We start from the raw sequence: 22,975 nt of genomic DNA, 5'->3' as shown, positions 1-22,975 counted from the left end.
TCCAGACAGTTGCTAGCCAGGAGAAAGCAGATGAGGCCGCGTCAGTGTCATACAAGATGGATTTCAAGGCTCAAAGCACTTGTCAGAAGAACAGAAAAGGCCATTTCATGCTGATTTTTAAAAATTCACCTTTGTACTTGGCAACCTGGTTTAGGGGAATATAAATTAAAAACCGACATGGCTACAGGAAAACTGAACAAATCCACAGTCAGTGGGAGATGCTGACAGGGGCCTCATTGAAATTGACGGATCTAATAGCCAAAAAATCAGGCTGTAGTGGATTTCAATAACCCCTCAAAACTGGATTTTACGTTTATACATATTTTGTGCCTAGCGAACAGAGAACACATTTTTTCCAACTCACACATAGAAACACCTACTGGAAAGGACTGTGGTGAAGCTTAAGTGAGATTATACATTAATGTAGTTTTTCATCAGGCAGGTAGTAAATACTCATCAGGAAACTTTTAAAAAGCTGTTTTTTTCAAAAAAATTTCTTTGTATCCCTGGGAGCTCATAAATTAACTTGTTGGTGGTCATTGTATATTGAATGCCTACTGTATGCAGGGTACTGGTTATGCATTGGTGGATTTAAAAAAAAACAAAACAAAACAGCAACCACTTCAGGAGTGAATGGGTATTTGTGGAGTATAGTGTTTATTCTCTTCTCTGACCACTTGGGGAGATTATTTAACCCACTGCAGGTGCCGTTCTGATTGGCATCATTAATTAACACACGTTATTTGGGTCTTAGATAAGCCTTTGATTGGCCAAGAGCAGCATCTCATGAGAGTAGGAACCGTCAGTTCACCATCAGAGCTCTGGGGTGGGAGCGGTTTCTGGCCGTGGTGAGATGCCGACTTCGTGGGCCTGGGTCCAGTCAGACTGCTGGTGGCACCCAGCGTGAGCAGGGGACACGGTTATACTTCAGAAAGACCTGTTTGGACAGGTTGTAGAAGAGCAGCGTGTTTTAGAGAAGGGGCGACAGCTGTCACTTCGGAGCGAGAGCAAGAGACTTCGTCCGTTACTCATCAGAGGCGCTGCCAGCACGGGGGGTAAAGAGTCGTAAAGTTTCCTCAGTCTGTAGAAATGCGATCAGAGAGGTGATGCTTAGGGACTTGAATCTTGGTCCCTTTTCTGTGGCAAACATCATGCCCCGGAGATGGGAATGGCTGACACTTCTCACACGCTCACCGTGTGCCTGTCTCTGTGCCGAGTGTTCGTACTTATTAACTTACTTAATCCTCACCACCGTGTCAAGAGGTGGGTCCACCCTTGCTGCTCCAGTTTTACTGACAAGAAGGCTGTCGAGTGACTTGGGCCCCCCGTCCAACAGTGCCAGAGCCAGATTTCGGCTGCCCAGAGGCTATCTAGCTAAACTCTTAACCGTTTCACAAGGGCTGGTTGGCAGCTAAGCTGATGAACGTTTGCACACACGGGGTAGCCACAGTGAGGCTGGGTTTATTGTGTGTCCTGCACTGTGCTGAGCGTTTTGTACGTATAGCTTCATTTCACTCTTTCATCAGCCCCCCATTTCTCAGATAAGAGCACTGAGGCTCAGAAACGTTGCGTGACTTGGAAGATGTGGTGTAGTAAGGTGGGCGTTCACCTCTTAACAGTGTCTCCACTGAGTGTCTCCGCTGTGACCAGGCCTGAGAGCCGGCCCCGGCCGTCCCCTCAGCAGTCCTGCTGGGAGACGTCACCCCTCCTTCCCTGACAGCTGACTCTGAACTCACCTGCTCTTCCCTCTCAGAGCATGCCAATTACTTTGGTGTGGATGAGAAGTTGGGACCGGTGGCTGTGAGCATCAAGCGGGAGAAGCTGGAGGACCACAAGGACCATGGGCCTCAGTACCAATACAGGATCATCTTCCGGACCCGTGAGGTAGGTCCCATCACTCGCTATTGTTACGTAGATAATCGCCGCTCACGTGTGCCCTTGCTCTGCGCCAAGTTCTGAGGGAAGCACGTCCCCTGCCGCGTCCCGTGTCATCCTCCCAGCAACCTCACGAGCACAGTCCTGTTCGTCCTCCAGTTTACAGAAGGGAACCTGAAGGACATGTCTGAGATCGGTGAGGAAGCGGCCAGGCCAGGAGCAGGATTCTTCCATTTGCAAGAGATTAACTGGTTAGCGTAAGAAATAAAGGGAGAGAGGTAGGGGATTCCCTCAGAACCATGAGGTGCCCTGCAGAGTGGAGGGGCAGGAACTGGGCCAAAGGCGCTGCTGTTGCTACTGGTGTTCAGAGCCTCCCCGCACTTCTCTTCACTCTGAGTTGAGAATCCCATTGTTCCCGCTCGGTCACAGGTCTTCCTCTTGGTAACAGGTCACCTGTTGCCAGGGAACAAGGCCCGTTGGGGGCACCCTGCTTGATTAGGACTCTTAAGTTATAAGTGACAGAAATCTACATCTAACTGGCTTAAGTCAGAAAGAATTCAGGTAACTGCAGATCCGGGGGTGGGGCTGGCGTCCGCATGGCGGACCCGGGGACTCCCGTGACGGTACTGGAGAACTGCTTTATCTCTCTGATCTGCTCAGCTCTACTTTCGACACTGTGAATGCCATTATCTTCTGCCACCAACAAGTTCTCTCCATGTCATGGGAAAATGGAGACTGGCTGCCCAAGACTTCCACATCTTTATACCTTCTTCTCTACAGGGAAGACACTTATCTGCTGAATCTCTGGGAAGGGCTCTGATTGGCTCTGCTTGGATTACATGTCCACACCCTGGGCCAGTCACTGTAATCATGGGTGGCAGAGGAAACTGGCCAGATCTAGGATATACGGTCCACCCAAGATCCTGGGGCAGGGCAGGGCACCATGACTGACAGGTCCATCAGAGCCACCTGGAGGAGGCAGCGGGGTACTTCCTCAGCAAAAAGAAGGGAGCCAGGCCAGCAGAAACGATGGAGACTTCCAAAAGACCTTTACAGAAAAGGGACCATCATCAGCTGGGCAAGCCCCCCAAAATGGGTCTCCTTCAATCCTGCATTGGCCCAGATGTGGGAGCCCATCAGGCGGCTGCTGCCAGAGACTTTGGGTTTGGGGCCCGGCGAGCCCCGGCCTCATCCAGACTGGCAGACGCTGCACTGAGGGCCCAAGCCCCGCCCCTCGCGAGGACCTTCCCACTCAGGGCGGATGTGATGACACAGAGGCTTTGTGGCCGCTGAGAGGAGACAGCCCCAAAACCTCATGCCCCAGATTGCAGGTGGTCAGCGGCCCCGCTGCCTCCCCAGCCTCCTCCTCCCCTCCTCACCTTTCTGGCCACATGAGCACCAGGACAGAATGCGAAGTGACACTGCATCAGACTGTTCTGTGACGTTTGGGGAACTGCTGGGTGAAATGACGATGACAAATACTTAAATAATAATTACTACAATTGTTATCATATTGGAAATCTGCATGACACTGTGTTGGGCATTTTCTATGCCCTCTACATACTCATTTAAAGGTCATGACAATTCTATGATGAAGGCACCATTGTTGTCATTTACAGATGACAAAACAGGCATAGAAAGGTTAAGGGACTTGCTCAAAGCACCCTCCAGTAAGTGGCAGGGTGAGGTGTCAGCCTGCACCCCAGCCGCTGCTTGGCTGCCTCTGGGATTCCACTGACAGTTCAGACCACGTCAGACCCATTCATGAGTTGTGAACGGAAGAGTGCCAGTGTTTTTATGTTGTTACTGTTGTGTTTTAATGAAAATAGAATATGTAGAATGAATTTTTAAAATGCCAGACTGCATTGCACATTCCGAGAGTCATGAGGCTTTGGTGCAGAGATGCTGGGTCAGAGTATCATATTTTGCTGGGGTTCCTCTTTAATAAATTTGAAACTGTCTTAGTGCCATTTCTGGCTTATGCCTGCTTCTGTCCACTTTATACCCCAACACCCACAAAACTAGCCTCCACTCTGCCCCAGGCTGGGCCCAAGGCTCAGTGGCACAGGTCGGGGATTCATGCACCCCGCAAGAGACTCGCTCAGCACCACCCGTGACAGCCCTGTGCTGTGTGCCGAAGGGACAGTAAGTAGTGGATAAAGCAGCAGAAGTGCATGTGTACTGCGTTCCTGTGGGGGAGGCAGACAATACTCAAATGCCTTAGTGAATTATGGGGTGTGGTACATGGTGACAAGGTGGAAAGTCAAGCCAGGAAGAGAGATGTTAAGTGTGAGGGGCGGTGAGATTTTTAGACAGAATGGTCAAGGGAGGTGTCACTGGGAAGGTAAAGACCTGAAGGAGGTGAGGGAGGAGCCACGTGGACACCTGGAAGGAGAGCGTTGCAGACAGAGGGAACAGCCATTCGCCAGTGCAAAGGTCCTGAAGTAGGACTGTGCCAGGCTTATTGGAGACCTGATATGGGTCCTGGTTTGGCCATTCAGCAGCTGTGAAACCTTGCGTATGTGGCTGCTTCTCTCAGAGCCTTGGTTTCCCCAGACTGTGGTGTGGGCTTGTGAGATCGCATGTGTAAAGTAGACAGTGCTGGGCCTGGCCCTGGGGAGAGCCCAGTGAAGTTAGCTCTCAGTCTGCTGTGCCCTCGTCACACTGCAGTCAGCCCTGTGAACTTGAGCCCACCATGAGGTTCACACCACAAGCAGCCCTTTCTGTGCCCTCACGCATGCACAGGCCACACCCAGACTTAGCGCGGGGCCAGGTCTGAGGACCTTGTCATCTGGAGTTGGAGATAAGGACAGTGACCAACAAGATCTGCCTGCCCCTTCATAAGGCCCCTCTGTGGCGAGGTAGAGCAGAGGGCCGCGTAGCGTAGCCCAAAAGTAACAACAGCAGTAACAGCAATGATAGCTAACGCTTTTAGCACACATTCCTGCCAGGCTCTGTCCTAGGTGTTTTATATGCATTGGCCTTCAGATCCTCTCAAGAGTCCCATGATGGGGTTTCCATTATTATCCTCATTCTACAGATGAGGGGGTTGAGGCCCAGGGAGAGAATCACTTATTGGGGTGCCCCCGTGGCAGAGCTGAGACGCGGACGCAGGCTTCCTGGCTCCTGCCCATGCTCTTCGCCACTTGCCACATTGGCTGTCGGGTCAGGTTTGAATTCTGGCTCTGGGAACAGACAGTCCTGGGTTCAATCTGGCTCTGCCACTCAGTAGCCCTGTGTCCTTGGGCAGATGGTTTTACTTCCGGTCCCTTAGTATCTTCACCTATGAACAGGCTGTGTGCTGTTCCCCGTCTCCTGAGGTGGCGGGAAGGTTCTCTTGGACTGACGCGTGTGGCAGCACAAGGCTGCAGGGCAGCAAGTGCTCTGAGCGGCGCTGTGATCACACTCTCCCCTGAGGTCAGAGGGCCTCGATGGGGAGCACGGGTGGAGCTGACAGAGTTCTGTCCTTCTGTCCACACACACATCAGGCTCTTACAAACCGAGGTGTGGGGGCCAGAGTGAGGGGCCCCAGGCTGTTTTCCAAGCCAGCTGGCTGGCCCACCCCAGATGGCCACCCCCGGCCGCCAAGCAGACAGTCGAGTGGGCCCACATCTCCTGGCAGATGGGATGTGAGCATTGCCAGCACCAAGCTCCCTGCCGGGGTGGGGACAGACTCGGAGCTGGGCTTTGGCTGCACGCGTATAAATGTTGGGCCCCGGTCCCCACCCCTGAGCCTGGACAGGATGACCTCAGGCCAGGGCTGCCCTTTCTGGCCCACCAGGCCCTGTGGGTTCCATTTAGTCTCTCAAACATGAGTTTTTGACAGATGTTAGTTTTGTTAGGGTTAGAGGTTTGGATTTTCATTTTCTTCTTTATTCAAAAAGTTAACAGTCGCTCATTGCTAAGAATTTAAAGAGTACATAAGTAGGCAGCGTACAAAAGGGAGAGTCTCATATTAAAGTGAAGAAAGCAAGCATAATGATGCATCAGTTGAGACCTCATTTGTGTTCAGTAGGTAGGTACCTCTGATTGTGCATGTATCTGTATAATCTGTATAAGCATACTGTTAAGTTAGGAGGGAAGCAAACTGTAGCTTCCTGTTCAAGGTTAAACTTTTTTTAATTCTTGACTGCGTCCGTGGCTTTGTACAAATACATTTGACGTGCGTACACATAATAATGGCTAACACATTGAGCGTTTACCGTATGCCAGCTATAATGCTAAGCACTGTACGTGGCTCATGTTATTAAATTCTGATAACCCTTCGAGGCAGGCACTATATTCCCCATTTTATAGATGAGAAACAGGCCCAGAGAAATGAAGTGCCTTGCCCAGGGTCACACAGCTAGAGAAGGGGTAGAGCCAGGATTCAAACTTGGTCAGTCTGACTTAAAAAGTGACCTTCCAGGAAAAGTTCTTACATGGTGCACCCACCACCCAGCACGGAGTAAGGCGGGGACGCATCTGGGCAGGAGAACCACCTGTGCAAATAGGAACGTCCTTGCTTACGTGGCCCTGAGGCCCTTTCACGGCTCACTTGATTGGTTACTCCAGCGAGATGCGTGAGTGTAAAGTTTTCGGTGAGAGATGGGAAGTCATTAGCAGGTTCTGTACAGAACAGAGACATGATCTGACTCAAGCTGCTTCAGGAAGAAGGCTGGGGTGGAGTGACAGCAGGGGCGGGAGCACGGAGACGCTGCTGTCACGGTCCAGGTGGACTATTATATGACAGTGGGCAGAACCAGGTGGGGAGGAGAGGTGGCCACTCGCTGCAGACTGCCAGTGCCCTACTTACTCTGCCCCACGGAGAAGGAAACCTGGGAGCTTTTCAAGTAACGGCTTTTCGTCTAGTCATCAGAGCCAAAACGTGACCATAGGCCACCTGTCTCCAGTGTGGAGGATGAACGAAGATTTCTGGCCCACACTGTCCCTTGGCCCCAGCAGAGGGCGCTGCAGGGCAGTGTCAACAGGACACAAAGACGCTGATTCTGTTGATGCATTGATTGAAACCTACAGCCCCAGGGCCACACAGATTGGCAGGGCAACGCATAAAGTATTGCTTTTCATGACCTATTTCAACACTACCCTGCCTATAATAAGAGAGATTTGTGCTTGTTTATTAACTACCAAGGCTAGAACTGGGAATTCCCAAGCATGAGATCATTCTGTTCCTTCCACGCACGCCTCTTGCCCTGGTCCTGTTTGGCAAGGGCCATGTGCTTAGAGGCGGAGTCATGACATGTTAATTTTGCCTGTGCCCAATCCTGTGTGTGCCCACTGGCTTAAGGGAGTGTGTTTTCCCAGTGCGTACTTACCCTCAGTCGTTAAACCAGAGCCCCTTGGTGCTTGTGACAGTTCCTCAGCGGGGAGTTTTCCCTTGTGCTGCTGCAGACCCTCGGCGCGCCCTCTTCGTGTGGTGTTGGAGCAGCTGTGGCAGCCCCAGGCATGGCAGCACCTGTGGCCAGCAGCACATCAAGCCTGAGCAGTGTCAGTGAGGACGCAAAGCGACGGGGGCTCTCAGACAGGGTTGGCGGGTGCAAATTGGTACACTCGGAAGACTGGCCGTGCCGTAAAATTAAAGGTTAACATGCCTGGTGACAGAGCAATTTCTCTTTCAGGTATAAACCCAAAAAGAAAATGTGTTCTTGTGCACGAAGAGGTGCTTCTGTGAATGTCCCCAACACACTGTTCATAGCCATCAAACACAGGGGCCGTTCCCATCAGTGGTAGAGCGGGTTAAATCCATCATGGTGGAAATGTCAGCCTCTAGCAGCAACATGATCGAATCTCACATCCATAGCGTTCAGAGAAAGAAGCCAGATGGAAAAGAATCTAAACTGCATGAAGCTCACAAACAGGCAGAAATAAGTTAATGGGGTTAGAAATCAGGGGAGGAAGAAGGGGCACAGAAAGGCTTCTAGGGGATGGGACTGTTGTATTTCTGGATCTAGGTGGTGATTACGTAGGTGTTCACTGTCATAATTCCTTTAGCTCTACTTCTATGTGTTGTGTACTCTTCCGTGTGTAGATTATACTTCACAGTCAAAAAAAAAAAAAAAAAACAAAGAAAATAATGAGCTTTGGAGAAGTCAGGCCTAGGTTGGAATCCTGATTCAGCCACTTAGCTGTGGTGACATTAGATAAGGCTCCTAACGTCTTGGAGCTTCTGTTTTCTCATCTGCAAAATGGGGATAATAAAATCTCCCCTGAACGGATCTATACATATAATTAGGTAACTGCTGTCATACCTGAAATGCGGTGCAGTGAACTAAACTTTTGTAAATGTGACTTGTTATTAAGATATATCAGTTAGAAATTGCTTTGTCTGCAAAGTAACGGGAAACCTGAGAAGCCATTGCTAAAACAATAAGGAGTTATTTTAATTTAATTATCTAACAAGAAGTCTGGAGTCAGGCCACTGCTGGGATTGATATCTCTCTGAGTTTTTTGTGTGTCTTTCCTCATGATCACAAGATGGCTGCCACAGCTCCAAACATCACACCAATGTCCTTCGCAAGAAGAAATGGACAAGTGGAAAGGGGCTGTCCTTTTATCAGGGAGGACTCTACCCCACAAGTTCTCCCCAAGCTGAATTCCCCTCACGGCTCATTGCCCGAAAGCAGTCATGTGGCCAGCTGTGGGAAAACTTGGGCAGCAGCATGTAGGCCAGGGGAGCAGGATGGCTGCGATTGGCTTGACTAAAGGTCTTCAGCCCGGTTACACATCAGAGTCACCGGACTGGTATTAAAAGAGTGTGTGTACGTGTGCGTGTATAAGTACACACACAAGTCTACGTATACCTAAATGTATACGTACACGTGTACCTGGGCCCTACCACCGACCAGCTGAGTCACAACCGCTTGTCGTGGTTTTGTCAGGAAACTGGGTCGAAAGCAGGTGCCACGGTTCAAGATCCAGGATGGTACTGGTACCCAGGGCAGGCAGGTATTTTACCCAGAGCTTATGATAATGTGTTTACATTTAATAATGCTATAATAACGAGAGTGTTTATTCAAGTGCCCACCTCGTGCAGCCTGTTTTATTCGTTATACTTCTTACTCCCTGACATAATCCATCTCCCCCAGGAAGGTCAGCTCCACAAGGCAGGGGTCTTTGTTTTGTTCCCGGCACTGAGTCAATGTCTATTAAAACAAATGAATGTATGTCCCTCGCACTGTCTCGTTTGGTCCTCCCAGTGCCCCTTCAGGGTTACGATACTATCACTGTACCTGTCTCACAAAAGAGGATGTCGAGGCTCAGAGATAGGAAGTCGCTTGGTCAACATCATACAGCCAAGAGGCAGCAAGTTCAAGTCCTGGCCCAGACTCAGGGCTTTCTGGCCCTAGAGCCCAAGCTGCTGACTGTCATGCATGTCACTTTGAGAGTAGGACACCTTCATGCTCTAATCCCTTCTCGGGTCCCAAAAGCCTTCTGACCGTCTCTTGTCTCCCTGGAACAGCTCATCACCTTGCGGGGCTCTATCCTGGAGGATGCCACGCCCACAGCCACGAAGCACGGGACAGGGCGGGGCCTGCCCCTGAAGGACGCCCTGGAGTACGTCATTCCTGAACTCAACATCCACTGCCTTCGGCTGGCTCTCAGCACTCCCAAGGTGACGGAGCAGCTACTGAAGCTCGACGAGCAAGGGGTGAGCTAGGGCCGGGGCCAGAGCCACCGGGGCACAGTGGCTCCGCTCCTGGGACCTCTTTCTGTGTTTGTCACTTTCTTTTTATTAAGTAAAAGGAGTGATCTGTTACCTAATTCCAGGGGTGCCAAGGGCCAGAATGTGACTGGGTCTCAGGAAAGAAATAGTCTAGGGATAAGATGACCACCAGGTTCGTGTGTGTGTGTGCGTGCGTATGTACATATGTGCACAGTCCTGTCTCCTCCCCTCTCTGCACACTGGCCTCCGTCGGCTACAGAGTTGCTACTAGAATTGTAGCCACAGACCGAGCCCCACTGGCTGACTCGCATTCCCAAGAGAACCTCTGACTGCCCCACACTTAGGTCAGGTGTCTTTCCCTAGTCCAGTCACCAGTGACCAGAGGAATCAGGGCTACATCTAACAAACATAGTTACTGGGGACCCACCCCCTAAAAACAGTGTCAATTCTACTGAGCCCTGAGCCCTTCAGAATTTCCCTTTGCAGAGCCTTAGCCACTTTCAGTTCACCGACTCTGGGAAGCCGGCCGAGGCAAACAGTCTCCTTCACTCGCGAGAGCAGCATCGCTCTCTGCCAAGACGATGAGAATAGGCAGCATGGGCACCTTGTCATGCCCTCTGGAATGGGAGGGAGGTAGAGGGACAACTGGGACATGCCCCCAAGCCTTTTTCCTTCCTCTCTGGCTCTGGTGCTGAATTCTCCTGTGACCCCAGCAGCTCCCCGGGCTCAGCGCCTGAGAAAGCCCTGTTTGTTCTGTTCCCTCTGACATCTGTGCCTGGCCTGCCTCCATTAAGCCGCTCTCGCTTCTGCAGCTCTGCCGGAAACACAAAGTGGGGATCCTCTACTGCAAGGCTGGCCAGAGCTCGGAGGAGGAGATGTACAACAACGAGGAGGCCGGCCCCGCCTTCGACGAGTTCCTCTCCCTGATCGGGGAGAAGGTCTGCCTGAAGGGCTTCACCAAGTACGCCGCCCAGCTGGACGTCAAGAGTAAGTGGCAGCCGCGGCCTGGTGGGGGAGCCGGTTAGATCAGCCACCCCCATACGCCCACCCAGTGGCAAAGTCGAAAGGCCTGGAGATGCCAGGGAGAGGACTGGGGCCGCGCGAGCTCCGGGACCCCGCCGGTGGGAGTGCTGTGAGCACAGCCACTTGGGCAGGTTTCGTTTAAGTCTGAAGAGTCACCGACTCTGTGTCCCAGCAACGGCACTGCTGCACGTGTCCTCCGAGGACGCGTGCATGTGCACGCCGGGCAGTGTCCTGCATGCTCACAGCTGCAGGCACCGGTGGCGCCCAGCGTGCGGGGGTGGGCTTGTGGCATATCTGTGCAGGGTTACGGTGCTGTCACTGGACCTGTCTCACAGAAGGGCATGCTGAGGCTCAGCAGTAGGAGGTCACTTGGTCAAGATCACGTACTGGGACATATGTCACTGTCATTGTATGACAGCGACAATGACAAACTGGGGCCACAGGCATCAGCCTAGATGAGAGCCACATACTTTGTGTTGTACACGGCCAGCGGGTCTCAGAACAAGTCTGAATGACGCCTTCTGCAAGCACACAACAGTGTATTGTTTGGAGGTTTGTTCTTATCATAAAACTAAAGAAACCGAGGCAGTGGCCGACACGATGTGCAGGGGTGTGGCTGCCTCTCCAGAGAGAGGACGGGTGTCACTGGAAAGTGGTTCCTGCAGAGCATCGGCAGTGGGCTATTGCCAAAGGCAGGTGACGTGCACAACATACGTTAGAGCGTTCCCTGTGCATATATGTGCACGTACGTACGTAGATTTTGAATGATGTATGAGATCGAAATGTTTCATGATAAGTAGATTGCGAGATAGAGATAGGTGACGTTGTGAACTGGTGTCATGGCTCCCTGGGGAAGGCATTGCCCATTGGCCTTGGGGGTGGGCCGTCATCGGGTCAGTTTTCAGGCTGAGTCGGAAAGCCCGAGATGGGGCCCTGACTTGCTCGCTCACTCTTGCCTTGCCTCGCCAAGCCTCAGTTTCCTCATCTGGAAAACAAAAGTCCAGATGAGGAGACCAAACTTAGGGGTGAATCAGGAGTTGAGCAGGCGCGGGCAGCTGTCGTCATCCTCGCCCTCAGCTCCTCCGGTGAAGGAGGTGGTAGGAGGAATAGCATCTTATTGCGCCAGCTGCTAGTTTTGGGGTCTTGGACAAATAGTTTTGCTTCTCTGCCTCAGTTCCCTTATCTGTAAAATTACGGTAATAATTGCGCTTACCTCTGGAGTTGAACCTAGCATACCGGGCCCTCACTCTGCGCCAGGCACTGGACCTGTCCAGCCTCCCGGTGCTCCGCCCACAGTGTGCCGACGGGCACAGGCCTCTCACTGCTGCCTGGCAGCAGGCATGAGCGGTAGTGGTGTGGTTTTGTTGGTGAGCCACCAGAGGGGCTGTACACTCAGAAGAGATAGACTTGCTTGCTGTCCCCCTTCTCAGACAGATGCCTGCTCCCAAGGCTCAGCATCTGCCACTAAGTGATGGCCGTGAGCTTGCCTCCTCGCTGGCTTGCCGTGAGGATCAGATGCCCAGCACAGTGCCGTAGAGAGAATTAGCTCTCAGATAGTCATCGGTTGCTGCCACTCATTGCAAGTGTGACTTTAGGCACATCACTCCCTCCCTGTGCTTCAGTTTCCCCCTCTGAGACATGGAGTCATTAGAGATAACCAGTATCCTGACCATCGATTATCATTCTCTGCTTTTCTTTGTGGTTTTGCTACCTGTGTGTGCACGTCTATGGAATATAATTTGTTTTGCCTGCTTTTGAATGTAATATGAATGCAGCCGTACGGTATCTGCTCCTTTGTGTCTGGTGCCTTTCATTCAACATTATATTCAGGGATTTACTCATGTGGTGGTTGTGACTCATTCCTTGTCGTACGTGTGTATTTGTCCACAGTACGAATATACCTGTTAGTTTATTTGTTCTTTTGACCAACAGTTGAAGACACTCGTACCCATATTCCAAGACATGGGTGTGCAATCGTTTAGACTGTGATCCTCAGAGAGGAGGTGCAGGGTCACCCATTAAACCTAGCCTCAGCTTCAGTGGATACTGCTGAAAAATTTTTTCAAGTGGTTGTACCAATTTACATACCTAACCAGCCACATAAAGGGTTCCAGTTGCTCCATGTCCTCACCAGCCCTTGGTACTGTCAGAATTTTAAATTGTTTCCAGTCTGGTGGGTGTGTAATGTAAGGTTTCCTTTTTATCTAAATGTATTTAATTTTCAAGAGTGGAGTTCAGTGAAAACATCAAGTTAAAAACTGACACAGATGGTATGTGGGATATGGCAGAAGCACAGAGGTTTTGGAAACGTGGTACTAACTGTTGTTTCTTTTCAGCGGACTCCACAGGAACCCATTCCCTCTACACGACGTACCAGGACTATGAGATCATGTTCCACGTCTCCACCCTGCTCCCTTACACCCCCAACAACAGGCAGCAGGTCAGTAGGGGCCAGGGCGGGGGGCACATGATTTCCATCAGACACACAGCTGAACCCCAGGCACCTGCCCTCCCCACAACTGTTAGCTGGCTGCCTGCCCGGCATTGGCTGTCCTGGTGCTGTCCTGTGCAGCAGATGGAGGCCATTGGCCTTGGGGACCCTCTGCACCACAGTCACGTTCTCTGGGTCAGGTGTCATTTGATGTCAATTTTTTCTTAGTTGTTCCTTGGCCACCCTGCTTGCCTCTGACTACCCCGGCTCTCCTCAGGGATCTCTTGAGTCATCAGGGAACCTATAAAAAAAAGAAAAGAATGAATCTATCAACATTACTTCAACTGCAAATGACAGAAACGCAAATCAAACTGGCATAAGCAAAAAGCGAGATTTATTGGGCTGTATAACTTTCAGGTGCTGGGAGAGGGCTGGCTTTAGGTGTGGCTGGATCCAGGGCCTCAGACGGTGTTAGGAATCCTATTTCTCACCTCTTCTTTTCTTCATAGTGACCTCATTAATAGGTCTTCCCAAGTAGTGGCAAAGATGCCCCCTAGCCGCCCTCATGTCACACTCTCCCAGTGCAGTCACCCCAGGGGAAAGAGCGCTGTGTCTCCCAGCTCTTCCAGAAACGTTTCAGGGCTGAATCTCATTGGGCCATTCACTTGCCAGTCCCTGGGCGTGGGGTGAGGATGGAATGGGCCGATTGGCCAAGCCTGAAGCACCTGCCCACCCCTAGACAGAGTGGGTGGGGTCACGGAAGTGCATTCCCAGAGGGGATGGATATGGCTGACCGAGGAAGGAAGAGGCGCTGGGTGGCAACAACAGCTAACGCCCACTGCCAGGAGGCCCCTCCCGGACATGCCATGCAGACGTGGTCCGAGAAACCCCACAGACTCCTCAGGGTTTAGGAAGTGTATATTTTTTCTGTTGGTACAGGTGATATCGTAGATTTTATAGGCCAAAAAGGGTCAAGTATCACTGATTTCATAAGGTTAACCATTGGCACGCGGAAAGAGCGTTGGCCTCAGAGTGGGACCTGAGTCTGAGTTTTTATGTTGCTTCTTCCTAGCTGTGCGAACTGGCCTCTCCGAGCCTTGGGTCTCTGCTCTGTGAAATAGGTGGAATGATAGCGCCCAGTGACCTTTCCCAGGGTCACTGGGAAAGGTCCTTGCACTTCTGCATGAAATCAGAGCACGAGGCAGGGTCCGACTGGAGGGCCGCGGAAGTCAGAGCTGTTCCTGGGTGTTTGGGAGGTGTGCTGGGGGAAAGCTTGGGTTGTAGAATCAGGCAGAAACGGGTTCAAATTCTGGGTCTTTCCCTCCATGATTCCATAACCCAGGACAAGTTGTTTGACCGCTGTGAGCCTGCGTTTTTTCATGAGTAAAAGGGTGTGGGACGAGTTAATGGTTCATAGGGTTGTCGTGAAGATTCAACAAAATCGTGACTTTAAGATGTGGGTGTAAAGTGCTGGTGTAAAGTCAGTGGCCATTTTTATCTAGCAATTTCATTTAATCGCATTTAAAACACACTGAAGAACTAACGATATAACAGTGTGGGCTGTGCTGCCGAGCGTGTCTGGTTCTCTGTGGGCCACCTCGCGTGGAACTGACTGCACGTGGCTCCCGTCTGGATTCCTGAGAGTTATGTGAGGGCCAGACAGTGTGTAAATAAGAACAGTGTAATTTCAGCAAATAAGTAAAATGCCATGACTACATCATTGCCTGTGAAGATACCATGGTTTCCCTCAGACTATGACAAGCAGGGGAGAGAGGACAGGGCACCCGGAGGCCAATATGAAGCCTCACCTGCCCCCGTCTGCTCGACTCTGGTGGCCCGGGGAAGGGGTGGTGGCCCGGGATTGGCCCCGTGGCTGTCCCCAGTGCGCCTCTGCTCCAACCAGCCGTGAGCGTGGCTTTGAGCGAGCCGAAGGCCGTCAGCTCGTGCTGCCCCCTGTAGATGTTCATTGAGCACCTGCTCTGTCCCAGTCACCGCTCTCAACACTGACAATATAGCAGTGACCAGCAAGCAGAACACAAAATTCTGTTCTCCTGGAGCTGACACATTAGTGAGAAGAGGCATGAGAAACGAAAGGAAGAGGGGAAAGCTGCCATGTGCTGAGTGTCAATACGTACGTCATGGGGGCAGAAGAGCAGAGGTGGGAGGTTTGAGGGGTGAGATCTTGGATAATACAGTCAGCAAAGGCCTCCATGGGAGGGTGACATTTCAGTCAAGACCTGAAGGAGGGCGGGAGGGAGCTGTGTGGGGATCTGCAGGAAGACCGTTCCAGGCAGAGGGAACAGCCAGTGCAGAGGCCCCGAGGAGGAAGTGTTTCCGGCGAGTTTGAGGAACGGCAGGAGGGCAGTGCGGCTGGAGCAGTGTGAGCAAGAGGACTCGTAGGCGGAGATGTCAGAGAGGTGACAGGGCCGGTCGTGTGGATTTCCCTGGGCCATGTGGGGACTCTGTCCTTTACCCTGAGTGAGACGGAGCCACAGGACTCTGAGCACGGAGGGAGGTAATCTCACTCAGGTGTCCATGGCTCCCTCTGGCTGCAGCTGGGGGCCAGCCCGTGGGAACAGGGAGACAGTGAAGAGACTGCTGTGATGGTCCAGGCACGACCCGTGAGCCAGGCTGACCTATAACCCTCTCCCTGTCTGTTTCCCATGTACCAGCTGCTAAGGAAGAGGCACATCGGAAATGACATTGTGACGATCATCTTCCAGGAGCCAGGGGCGCTGCCTTTCACCCCCAAGAACATTCGCTCACACTTTCAGCACGTCTTCATCATTGTCCGAGCTCACAACCCCTGCACCGATAATGTCTGCTACAGGTACGCACCTCCACACGTGGCTCCAGGAAGCCACACGCGGGACCACCCCACCCCGCCCCCTACGCACACACAGGAAATCCCACAAGCTGTTCGCGGCATCCAGGCAGCATGTGGATTCAGACCAGAAGCGGACAGCTGGCCCAGGTGGGCGGCCTCCTGTGCTTCTCGCTTGTGCTTCTTGCTTGTGCTTCAGTAGGGGAGCTCTGTCCTCACATCCCACACCTTCTAAGAGAGTGATTCTCAACCAGAAAGGGGCACCGTGCCCCAGTTTTGACAAGGAAGCCATCAGGGATTTGTATTTTCCAGGAATCTTTCAGTTACAAGTGACGGAAAATCCCCCTCAATCTGGCTTAAGACAAAAAGGCAAATTGCACATGCTGGCTGTCACAAACGACACGTTCAGGCCTGGCTGGATCTGCCTCACTTTCTTGTGTGTTGCTTTATTTGCTGGCCTCTGAGCGTAACATCCTCCCAGCTACAAATCCAGCAGAATGAGAGCTTGCTTTTCCCAGAAAAAGAGCCCCAGAAGTGAGACTTGCTGCCCTGGCTGGAGGTCAGGTGCCTATCCCAGAGCAAAACCACCAGCCACAGCTGGGCAGTGGGTATATGGACTGAGAATCACAGGAGCAGTGGCCCAAAGGGAAATCGGAAGATGGGAGGATGGAGGCGGGACAGGCAGCCCCCAACCCCACTCCGCAGGAAGTATTGCTGAGGGTTTTAGTTCACAGATCAACAAGCAACACAGGCTTCAAACTCATTCAGTAGCCTCCCCAAGTACCATTGTCACCTGGTACCCAAAGGCCACATGGGAAGCTCTCTGTGTGTGGGGCGAGGATAGAACTGTGGTCCTTGAAAATCAGCCGATCAATAGCACTTGACCCTGGGGCGGCACTGCACACGGGGGAATGGGCCAGAGAGGTTTTTTTTTTGTCTTTCGAAAACAGTTTGAAATTCAAAAGTGAAAAAAAGACCCAAGTTTCCTTTCGTCCCACCTCTGACCCCCTGACAGCCCAGCCGCCCTCTAGAGGCAACTCCTGGGAGCAGTGTCCCATGCATTCTGATGTTTTGTGCTCATGCATGCAGATACTTAAAAGTATTCCTTTTCTACCTTTTCAGTACAGATGGTAGCATACCACACACACACTGTCCTGCAGCCTGTATTTTTTCACTCAACAGCCCTTGAGATCTTTCCAAACCAGTACCTAAAATGCTTGCTCGTTCCTTCTGACTGTGTCATATTCCATCACGTGGATACCTAGAAACTTCCCCCGTCCCCTGTCAGTGAACAGTTGGGTTGTTTGCTGTCCCCTGCTATTACAGTTCACCCTGCAGTGAATAACCTGGTTATACTCGAATTGCACCCGTGTCCAGGAACAGCCGAGATAGATAAATTCCTAAAAACAGGTATTAAGTCAAGAGGATCTGTGCTTAAGTGCACTGGTAGCCTTAGCGAAATTGCCGGAATCTGCCAGTTTCTTCTCTTAGCCAGGTGCGTGAGAGCAGGGAACGGATTCCAACGTGGGGTGCTTGCTGCCGCGGACCACCGTGCTGGACGTGCTGCCCGAGACAGGGGGCGGGGCCCCCTCACCGTCCCTCCCACCCTCACCCGCTTATTCTTAGGATAGTCAGCAACAGCTGCCGGTGCCTAGGCCTGTGTGGCTTGAGGTCATTTAGTCCCGTGTTCCTTGGCAGCTGAAAGGTCGCCCTGGCAAGCGAAGGCAGAGTCGTTCATGTGTGTAGAGGAGGAGGAGGCATCTCTCCCGGCACGGCGGAAGCGGGCTGAGCTGGGTCGGTGGGCCCTTCTCCCCTTCCTCACCCCGAGCTCCCCTCTCCGACCTGAGTCGCCAAGGGCGCCTGCGGCCGACCTCCTGCCTTTCCAGACCAGGCTTTGCGTGGTCTCAGGATTTCTTTTCTCTGATGTACAGACCCTTCTTGTTTTTTACAGTCTAATTTGAAATATTTTTATTATGCAGTATTTTCAACATTCTGAAAAGTACAGAAAATAATACAACAGACACCCGTGTGCCTACCACCAGATTTAACAGATGTTAACATTTAGCCATATTTGCTTCAGCTCTCTTTCTTTTCTTTATTTTTTAAAAGAGAAAGTGTTAGAGATACAACCAAAGCTGCCCCCTGCCGCACGCTCCCCCTCCTGCCCCACCGGCAGCTCCTCTCCGGGCGGACCGTACCCTGTGCCTGCCGTGTTCCCAAACACACTCTGTCAGAGCACTCATCAAACGGAAAATGGCTTACCAGTGTGGCTCTCGCCTCCCTCGAAGGGAAGGCCATGTCATATTTACCTTCATATATCTGTCATGGCATGGTGCTTGCCATATACAGAAACATTTTTGCTGGCTAGACAGATACCTGCCCCAGATGCCGTGGACACAGAGAAAATGATTGTTAAAAAATTGTGAGTTTTCTAGAAACACTTATTCAGCTGCAGTGCGCAGACGACCTGGTGGTCACATCATCCCCTTGTTGGGTGACGAGTTGCTGTTTTTTTCCTCTTTCAAGTGTGCTGTTTCTGAGTGGTACCCTGGCACCCTTGTAGCCTGTGGGCTGTGAAAACCCAGTACCTCCTGCTAGGGAAGTGAGGGACCAGCTGTTCTGATTGTCTAGAAACCTTCAGAAGCTTACAATTTTATGATTCTTAAAATCATGGATCAAGACAGTGGGAAAAGCCAAAATATGTCACTATAAGCAGCCAGGTGCTGAACGAAGAAGCTGCAAAGCTGTTCGTGTCTGTAAAGCACAGTCTGAGTGCACCACTAATTAGAGCAGAGAGGCTGGTGAGGTCATCTCATCCATCGCCCTGCCTGGGGACAAGGCCACGCCAACAAGGTTTCCTACACAACAAGGTTTCCTGTGTAACCTTTGAAGAACAGTTCCAGAACTGGGAAATGCCTGTTTCTTTCAAAACTACACACATTGTATGTTGGTAGAAATCTCTTCTTGGTCTGTTCAAGATTAAGTCTTTGTTTTAAATTACTTTAATCAGTATTGAGCACTCGTGCTGGGGAACCAGCTAATGCCAGGGTGGCAACTACCTTCACGGCACTCCTGGGACACGGAAGTGGAGAGCAGGGGGTCTGGCATGATCGCTGGGGTCACGCAGGAGCTCCCCCAATGGTCTCCTGCAAGGATTCGGTCCCTTTCAGGCTTTGCTTCGCAGGGTAGCCACAGCGATCCTTGCAGATTGTCAGTCTGGTCGTCACTCTTTGCTAGTGCCTGCATCCATCAGGGACCCCTCAGGTCTTAACTGAATGACTGCTTATAGGTGTGGTTGAGTTAAGGGAACTGATGGATGCAAGGAAGTGAGGCATCCAGGGCCAGCAGCCACCGGGAGCCATCACCCCATCCCCTCAGCTCGATTAGGTCAGAGGGGCATGGGAGAAGTTTCTAGAAGCTAGGGAGAGCTATGGCTCTGGGAGAGGGGCCACCTGAAAGGAGCTGTGGCTGTGAGTAAAGGACCAGGGACCACAGCCACTGCCACTGCCCCAGCCCAGCAGGGGGGCAGCAAAGAGAAATAAATACTCCGCCCTCTTTCCTCTCACCTTCCCATCACCTCCCTGCGTCTGTTGGTGACCTCAGCGGGAAGCCAGGGGCACAGGAACATAGGTGAAGGTGACACAGTCCATAGAAGTCCTCTTTCCGGGGCACGGAGGGCAGAGAAAGGCAGGGGCTGGGCCTGGGGGCATAGACAGCGACTAGCCGACCCTCATGGTTCAGTGGTCGTTAGCACGCGTGACCAGGGTGAAAGTGCTGACACATTCTCGAGGCCCTGTGGCCTGGCCCCTGGTCACCTCATAGGCCTCCTGTCCTTTGCTGTCTGAGCACCCGGCCTCATCTCCCCTTGTGCTCTTCCCCAGTTGGTCCTTGCACGTGTTGCACCCACTGCCTGCAGCACCCTCCCCTCAGCTCTTCCTCGGGCTCCTGCTCAGCCTCAGATGCAGCTTAATCACCACTCCTCCAGATTCCCCCTGTTCAGATCAGGTCCTCCCGTTGTTCTGCCTTACCGCATGCCCTTTTTTGTCTTTATAAGTTAGCTCGCGAGTGTGCGTTTAGTGTGTTTCTCCTCCTAGATTCAAAGCTCAGGAGGGCAGGGACCACCATATCCTCAGTGCCCAAGGGAGAGGGCATCCCAGAAATGGTTGGCAGATGAATGTCTCACTGTCTACTGTGTCAGGTTGGAGAGAGGGTTTGGGAGTCAAAACCTGAACAAGCCTTACATGGTGTTTGGGGTTCATGGAATATGTTTTAATCAAGAATCCCATCATTTAAAAATTTTTCTTACAGTAGAAAGAGAAACAATAGGAAGTCTCTCCTAACACCGTACTCACGAGCTGAGGTTTTTATAGAGGCTGAACACAATACTCTTTGAGAAAAACTTAGAGAACGTATTGCTCACTCATTTACAACAGTTGTACCATTTTTTAATTGTCCTTATGTAAAACAGCATAATTCACAGTGACTCTGTAGCCCCTTGAGTGTGTTTCAGTAGGATTTGTTTCCCCTGGCCCTGGGTGACCACTCTGGCAGGTGCCACGGCCAATTTGATCACTAGGACTTCACGTCCGAGATACTCATCAAACCTCCAAACTTGACCTATCAGCAGATCTTCTCCCGCATGGAAGCTCCGGGCCGCTTCCTGCTGGAAGCCTGGGTGGACACGGAGCCGCCTCTCCATTCCACCCCCTCCCCGCCCTGCTAGCCCCAGTGCCTTGCCTGGGTTGGAGCAAGAGGCAGAGAAGTATCACGGGGGCCGACTGCAGCTGGCTGCGTGCTTTCTGGGCTCTTCAGGGGCTCCCTGGCCATTCTGATCTCCCAGGCAGGAGGCACACCCCAGTCTCCTCCTGACTGTAAGGGTCACCTAGGAGGCCCTGACCTGGGGGAGCAGGGCAGAGAAAAGGGGGCTCACTGCCCAGAGTTCTTCAAAGATTTCCTCCCTCTCTCTGTAGTTGGCATGGTGGATGAGGAGTTCGGGAGTTTGGGGAACGGGTTTTAGATCATTTCCTTTTCACATTCTCACTCAGTGGCTGTCTGATTTCTGTCATAGTGGCATCTCGGTCAAAACTAAAGTAGGAAGGGCCCCATGCTAATTTCCTGTCACAATGAATTTTTAAAATGACCTTTGTTGAGATGATTTACAAAGTGTATTAAGCAGTGTTACCCACGTAGTTGAAAGAAACAGATCCCATACACATCCCCTGTCAGGCAGGGGTTCTGCAGTAATGCTGCTTAACAAGGCACCCCAAAACTCACTAGCTCACAGCATTAGCATTTACTTCTGGCTCACATTTCTGCAGATCAGCCAAGGTCTGGCTGGCCTTGGCTCCAGGCCACTGGGGAGGTCCCAGTCTACGCTAGGTGTCCCTCACCCTTCAGGGACCAGGAGAGCACCCAGGGCATGTTCTTCTCATGGAAGAGCACAGGAGGCAAGCCCAGCCCCTAGCCCTCACTTTGCATGTCTTTGCTTGAAAACCATTGGCCATATCAAGTCACGTGCCCAGGCCCAGGGGCAATACAGTAGGGCCAGACCTCCCCACAAAGGAGGAGAGAGAGGAGTGACTTTTTGCCAAACTATAATCGACCATGCAGTCGTCCCTCCATCTCCGATGGGCACTGATTCTAGGAATGCCCCTCCACCCCACCCCGGATACCACAATCTGAGGATGCTCAAGTCCCTTACATAAAATGGCATAGTATTTGCACATAACCTACGCAAACCCAGTATACTTTAAATCATCTCTAGATTACTGGTAACACTGAATACAACATCAATGCTGTGTAAATAGTTGCTGTATTGTGTTGTTCAGAGAATAATGATCAGGAAAAAAAAGTTCATTACAGATGCAATCATCTTACACCTAACTTCACACTACATGTCAGCAACAATGTAACTTCTTTCTAAACATTTCCAATCCACAGTTAGTTGAATCTGCAAATATATAGAAAATGAGAATAACTGACGCTGAATGATGCTAGGAGAATTATTTGAATATCAAAGGACATTGTAATACCCACTATATAGGAAGTAAAAATGCACGTATGTGCCCTGAAATTTTCTCAAATATCCAGTCAAGTTAGCCAGCAACACTCCTGTTCTTAAAAAGGACCCCCGCATCCCTGATTGTATATTTTCTGCTTAAAGAGACTCTTAAGGGCCCTTCCTTCCGCCATCTAACCGATTTCTCCCTCCTCAGTATGGCTGTGACCCGATCCAAAGACGCCCCTCCTTTCGGCCCCCCTGTCCCCAGTGGAACCACATTCCGCAAATCTGATGTCTTCAGAGACTTCTTGCTGGCCAAGGTGATAAATGCGGAGAATGCCGCACACAAGTCCGACAAGTTCCACACCATGGCCACCAGGACCCGCCAGGAGTACCTGAAAGACCTGGCCGAAAACTGTGTCTCCAACACACCCATTGACTCCACGGGCAAATTCAACCTCATCTCGCTGACCTCCAAGAAGAAGGAGAAGACAAAAGCCCGGGCAGGCGCGGAGCAGCACAGTGCGGGGGCCATCGCCTGGAGGGTGGCAGCGCAGGACTATGGCCAGGGCGTGGAGATCGACTGCATTTTGGGGATTTCCAACGAGTTTGTGGTGCTCCTGGACCTCCGCACCAAGGGGGTGGTATTCAACTGCTACTGTGGAGATGTCATCGGCTGGACCCCAGATTCCTCAACGCTCAAACTCTTCTATGGGCGAGGGGACCACATCTTCCTGCGGGCCACGGGGGGCTCAGAGGACGTAAAGGACATTGTCCAGAGACTGAAGGTAAGGGAGAATGCTCGCAAGGGCACAGCCCTTCTGTGGTTTGGCAGAGGCCGTAGGAACCACTGAGATGCTTCCCTTAGCCCGTCCGTTAGACCAGGACGCTGATCGGTTCCCATAGAATCGTCACTTACGCACTGGGGTCTAGTGGGTCCTGCAGCCTGAGTTTGTGCTGGGGAAGGTTTGGGTCAGGGATCTGAAGCCGTTCATGCCATCACCTTGGGAAGACAAAGGCATATATATTTATTCACTGTAGATGTTGATAGAAAATATAAGTTTAAGCTCGTGTTGAAAATGTGAGAATACTTTATGGAAGAATTAAAATAGAGTGAAAAGCTTCCAGGCCATTAAAAGATAAGGCATAAGCAAGGGG

The 22,975-nt window shown here is 51.5% G+C and overlaps 1 protein-coding gene across 3 annotated transcripts in view; it reads left to right on the top strand.

Annotated features, from left to right (window-relative positions):
- The window catches only part of SIPA1L3 (signal induced proliferation associated 1 like 3), a 232,575-nt gene that overhangs the window by 143,885 nt on the left and 65,715 nt on the right, over nucleotides 1-22,975 (top strand). For all 3 annotated transcript variants that reach the window (XM_011372306.2, XM_011372305.2, XM_023537924.1), the window contains exons 4-9: nucleotides 1,754-1,884; nucleotides 9,335-9,523; nucleotides 10,351-10,525; nucleotides 12,898-13,001; nucleotides 15,665-15,822; nucleotides 22,032-22,605. In XM_011372306.2, coding sequence (XP_011370608.1) covers nucleotides 1,754-1,884; nucleotides 9,335-9,523; nucleotides 10,351-10,525; nucleotides 12,898-13,001; nucleotides 15,665-15,822; nucleotides 22,032-22,605 — 1,331 coding nt within the window. The remainder of the gene's footprint in view (nucleotides 1-1,753; nucleotides 1,885-9,334; nucleotides 9,524-10,350; nucleotides 10,526-12,897; nucleotides 13,002-15,664; nucleotides 15,823-22,031; nucleotides 22,606-22,975) is intronic.

Source organism: Pteropus vampyrus, unplaced genomic scaffold, assembly GCF_000151845.1.
Source record: "Pteropus vampyrus isolate Shadow unplaced genomic scaffold, Pvam_2.0 Scaffold203, whole genome shotgun sequence".
Taxonomy (NCBI): domain Eukaryota; kingdom Metazoa; phylum Chordata; class Mammalia; order Chiroptera; family Pteropodidae; genus Pteropus; species Pteropus vampyrus.
Note: the sequence above shows the minus strand (reverse complement) of the source record. Positions and strands in the feature narration are given on the sequence as shown.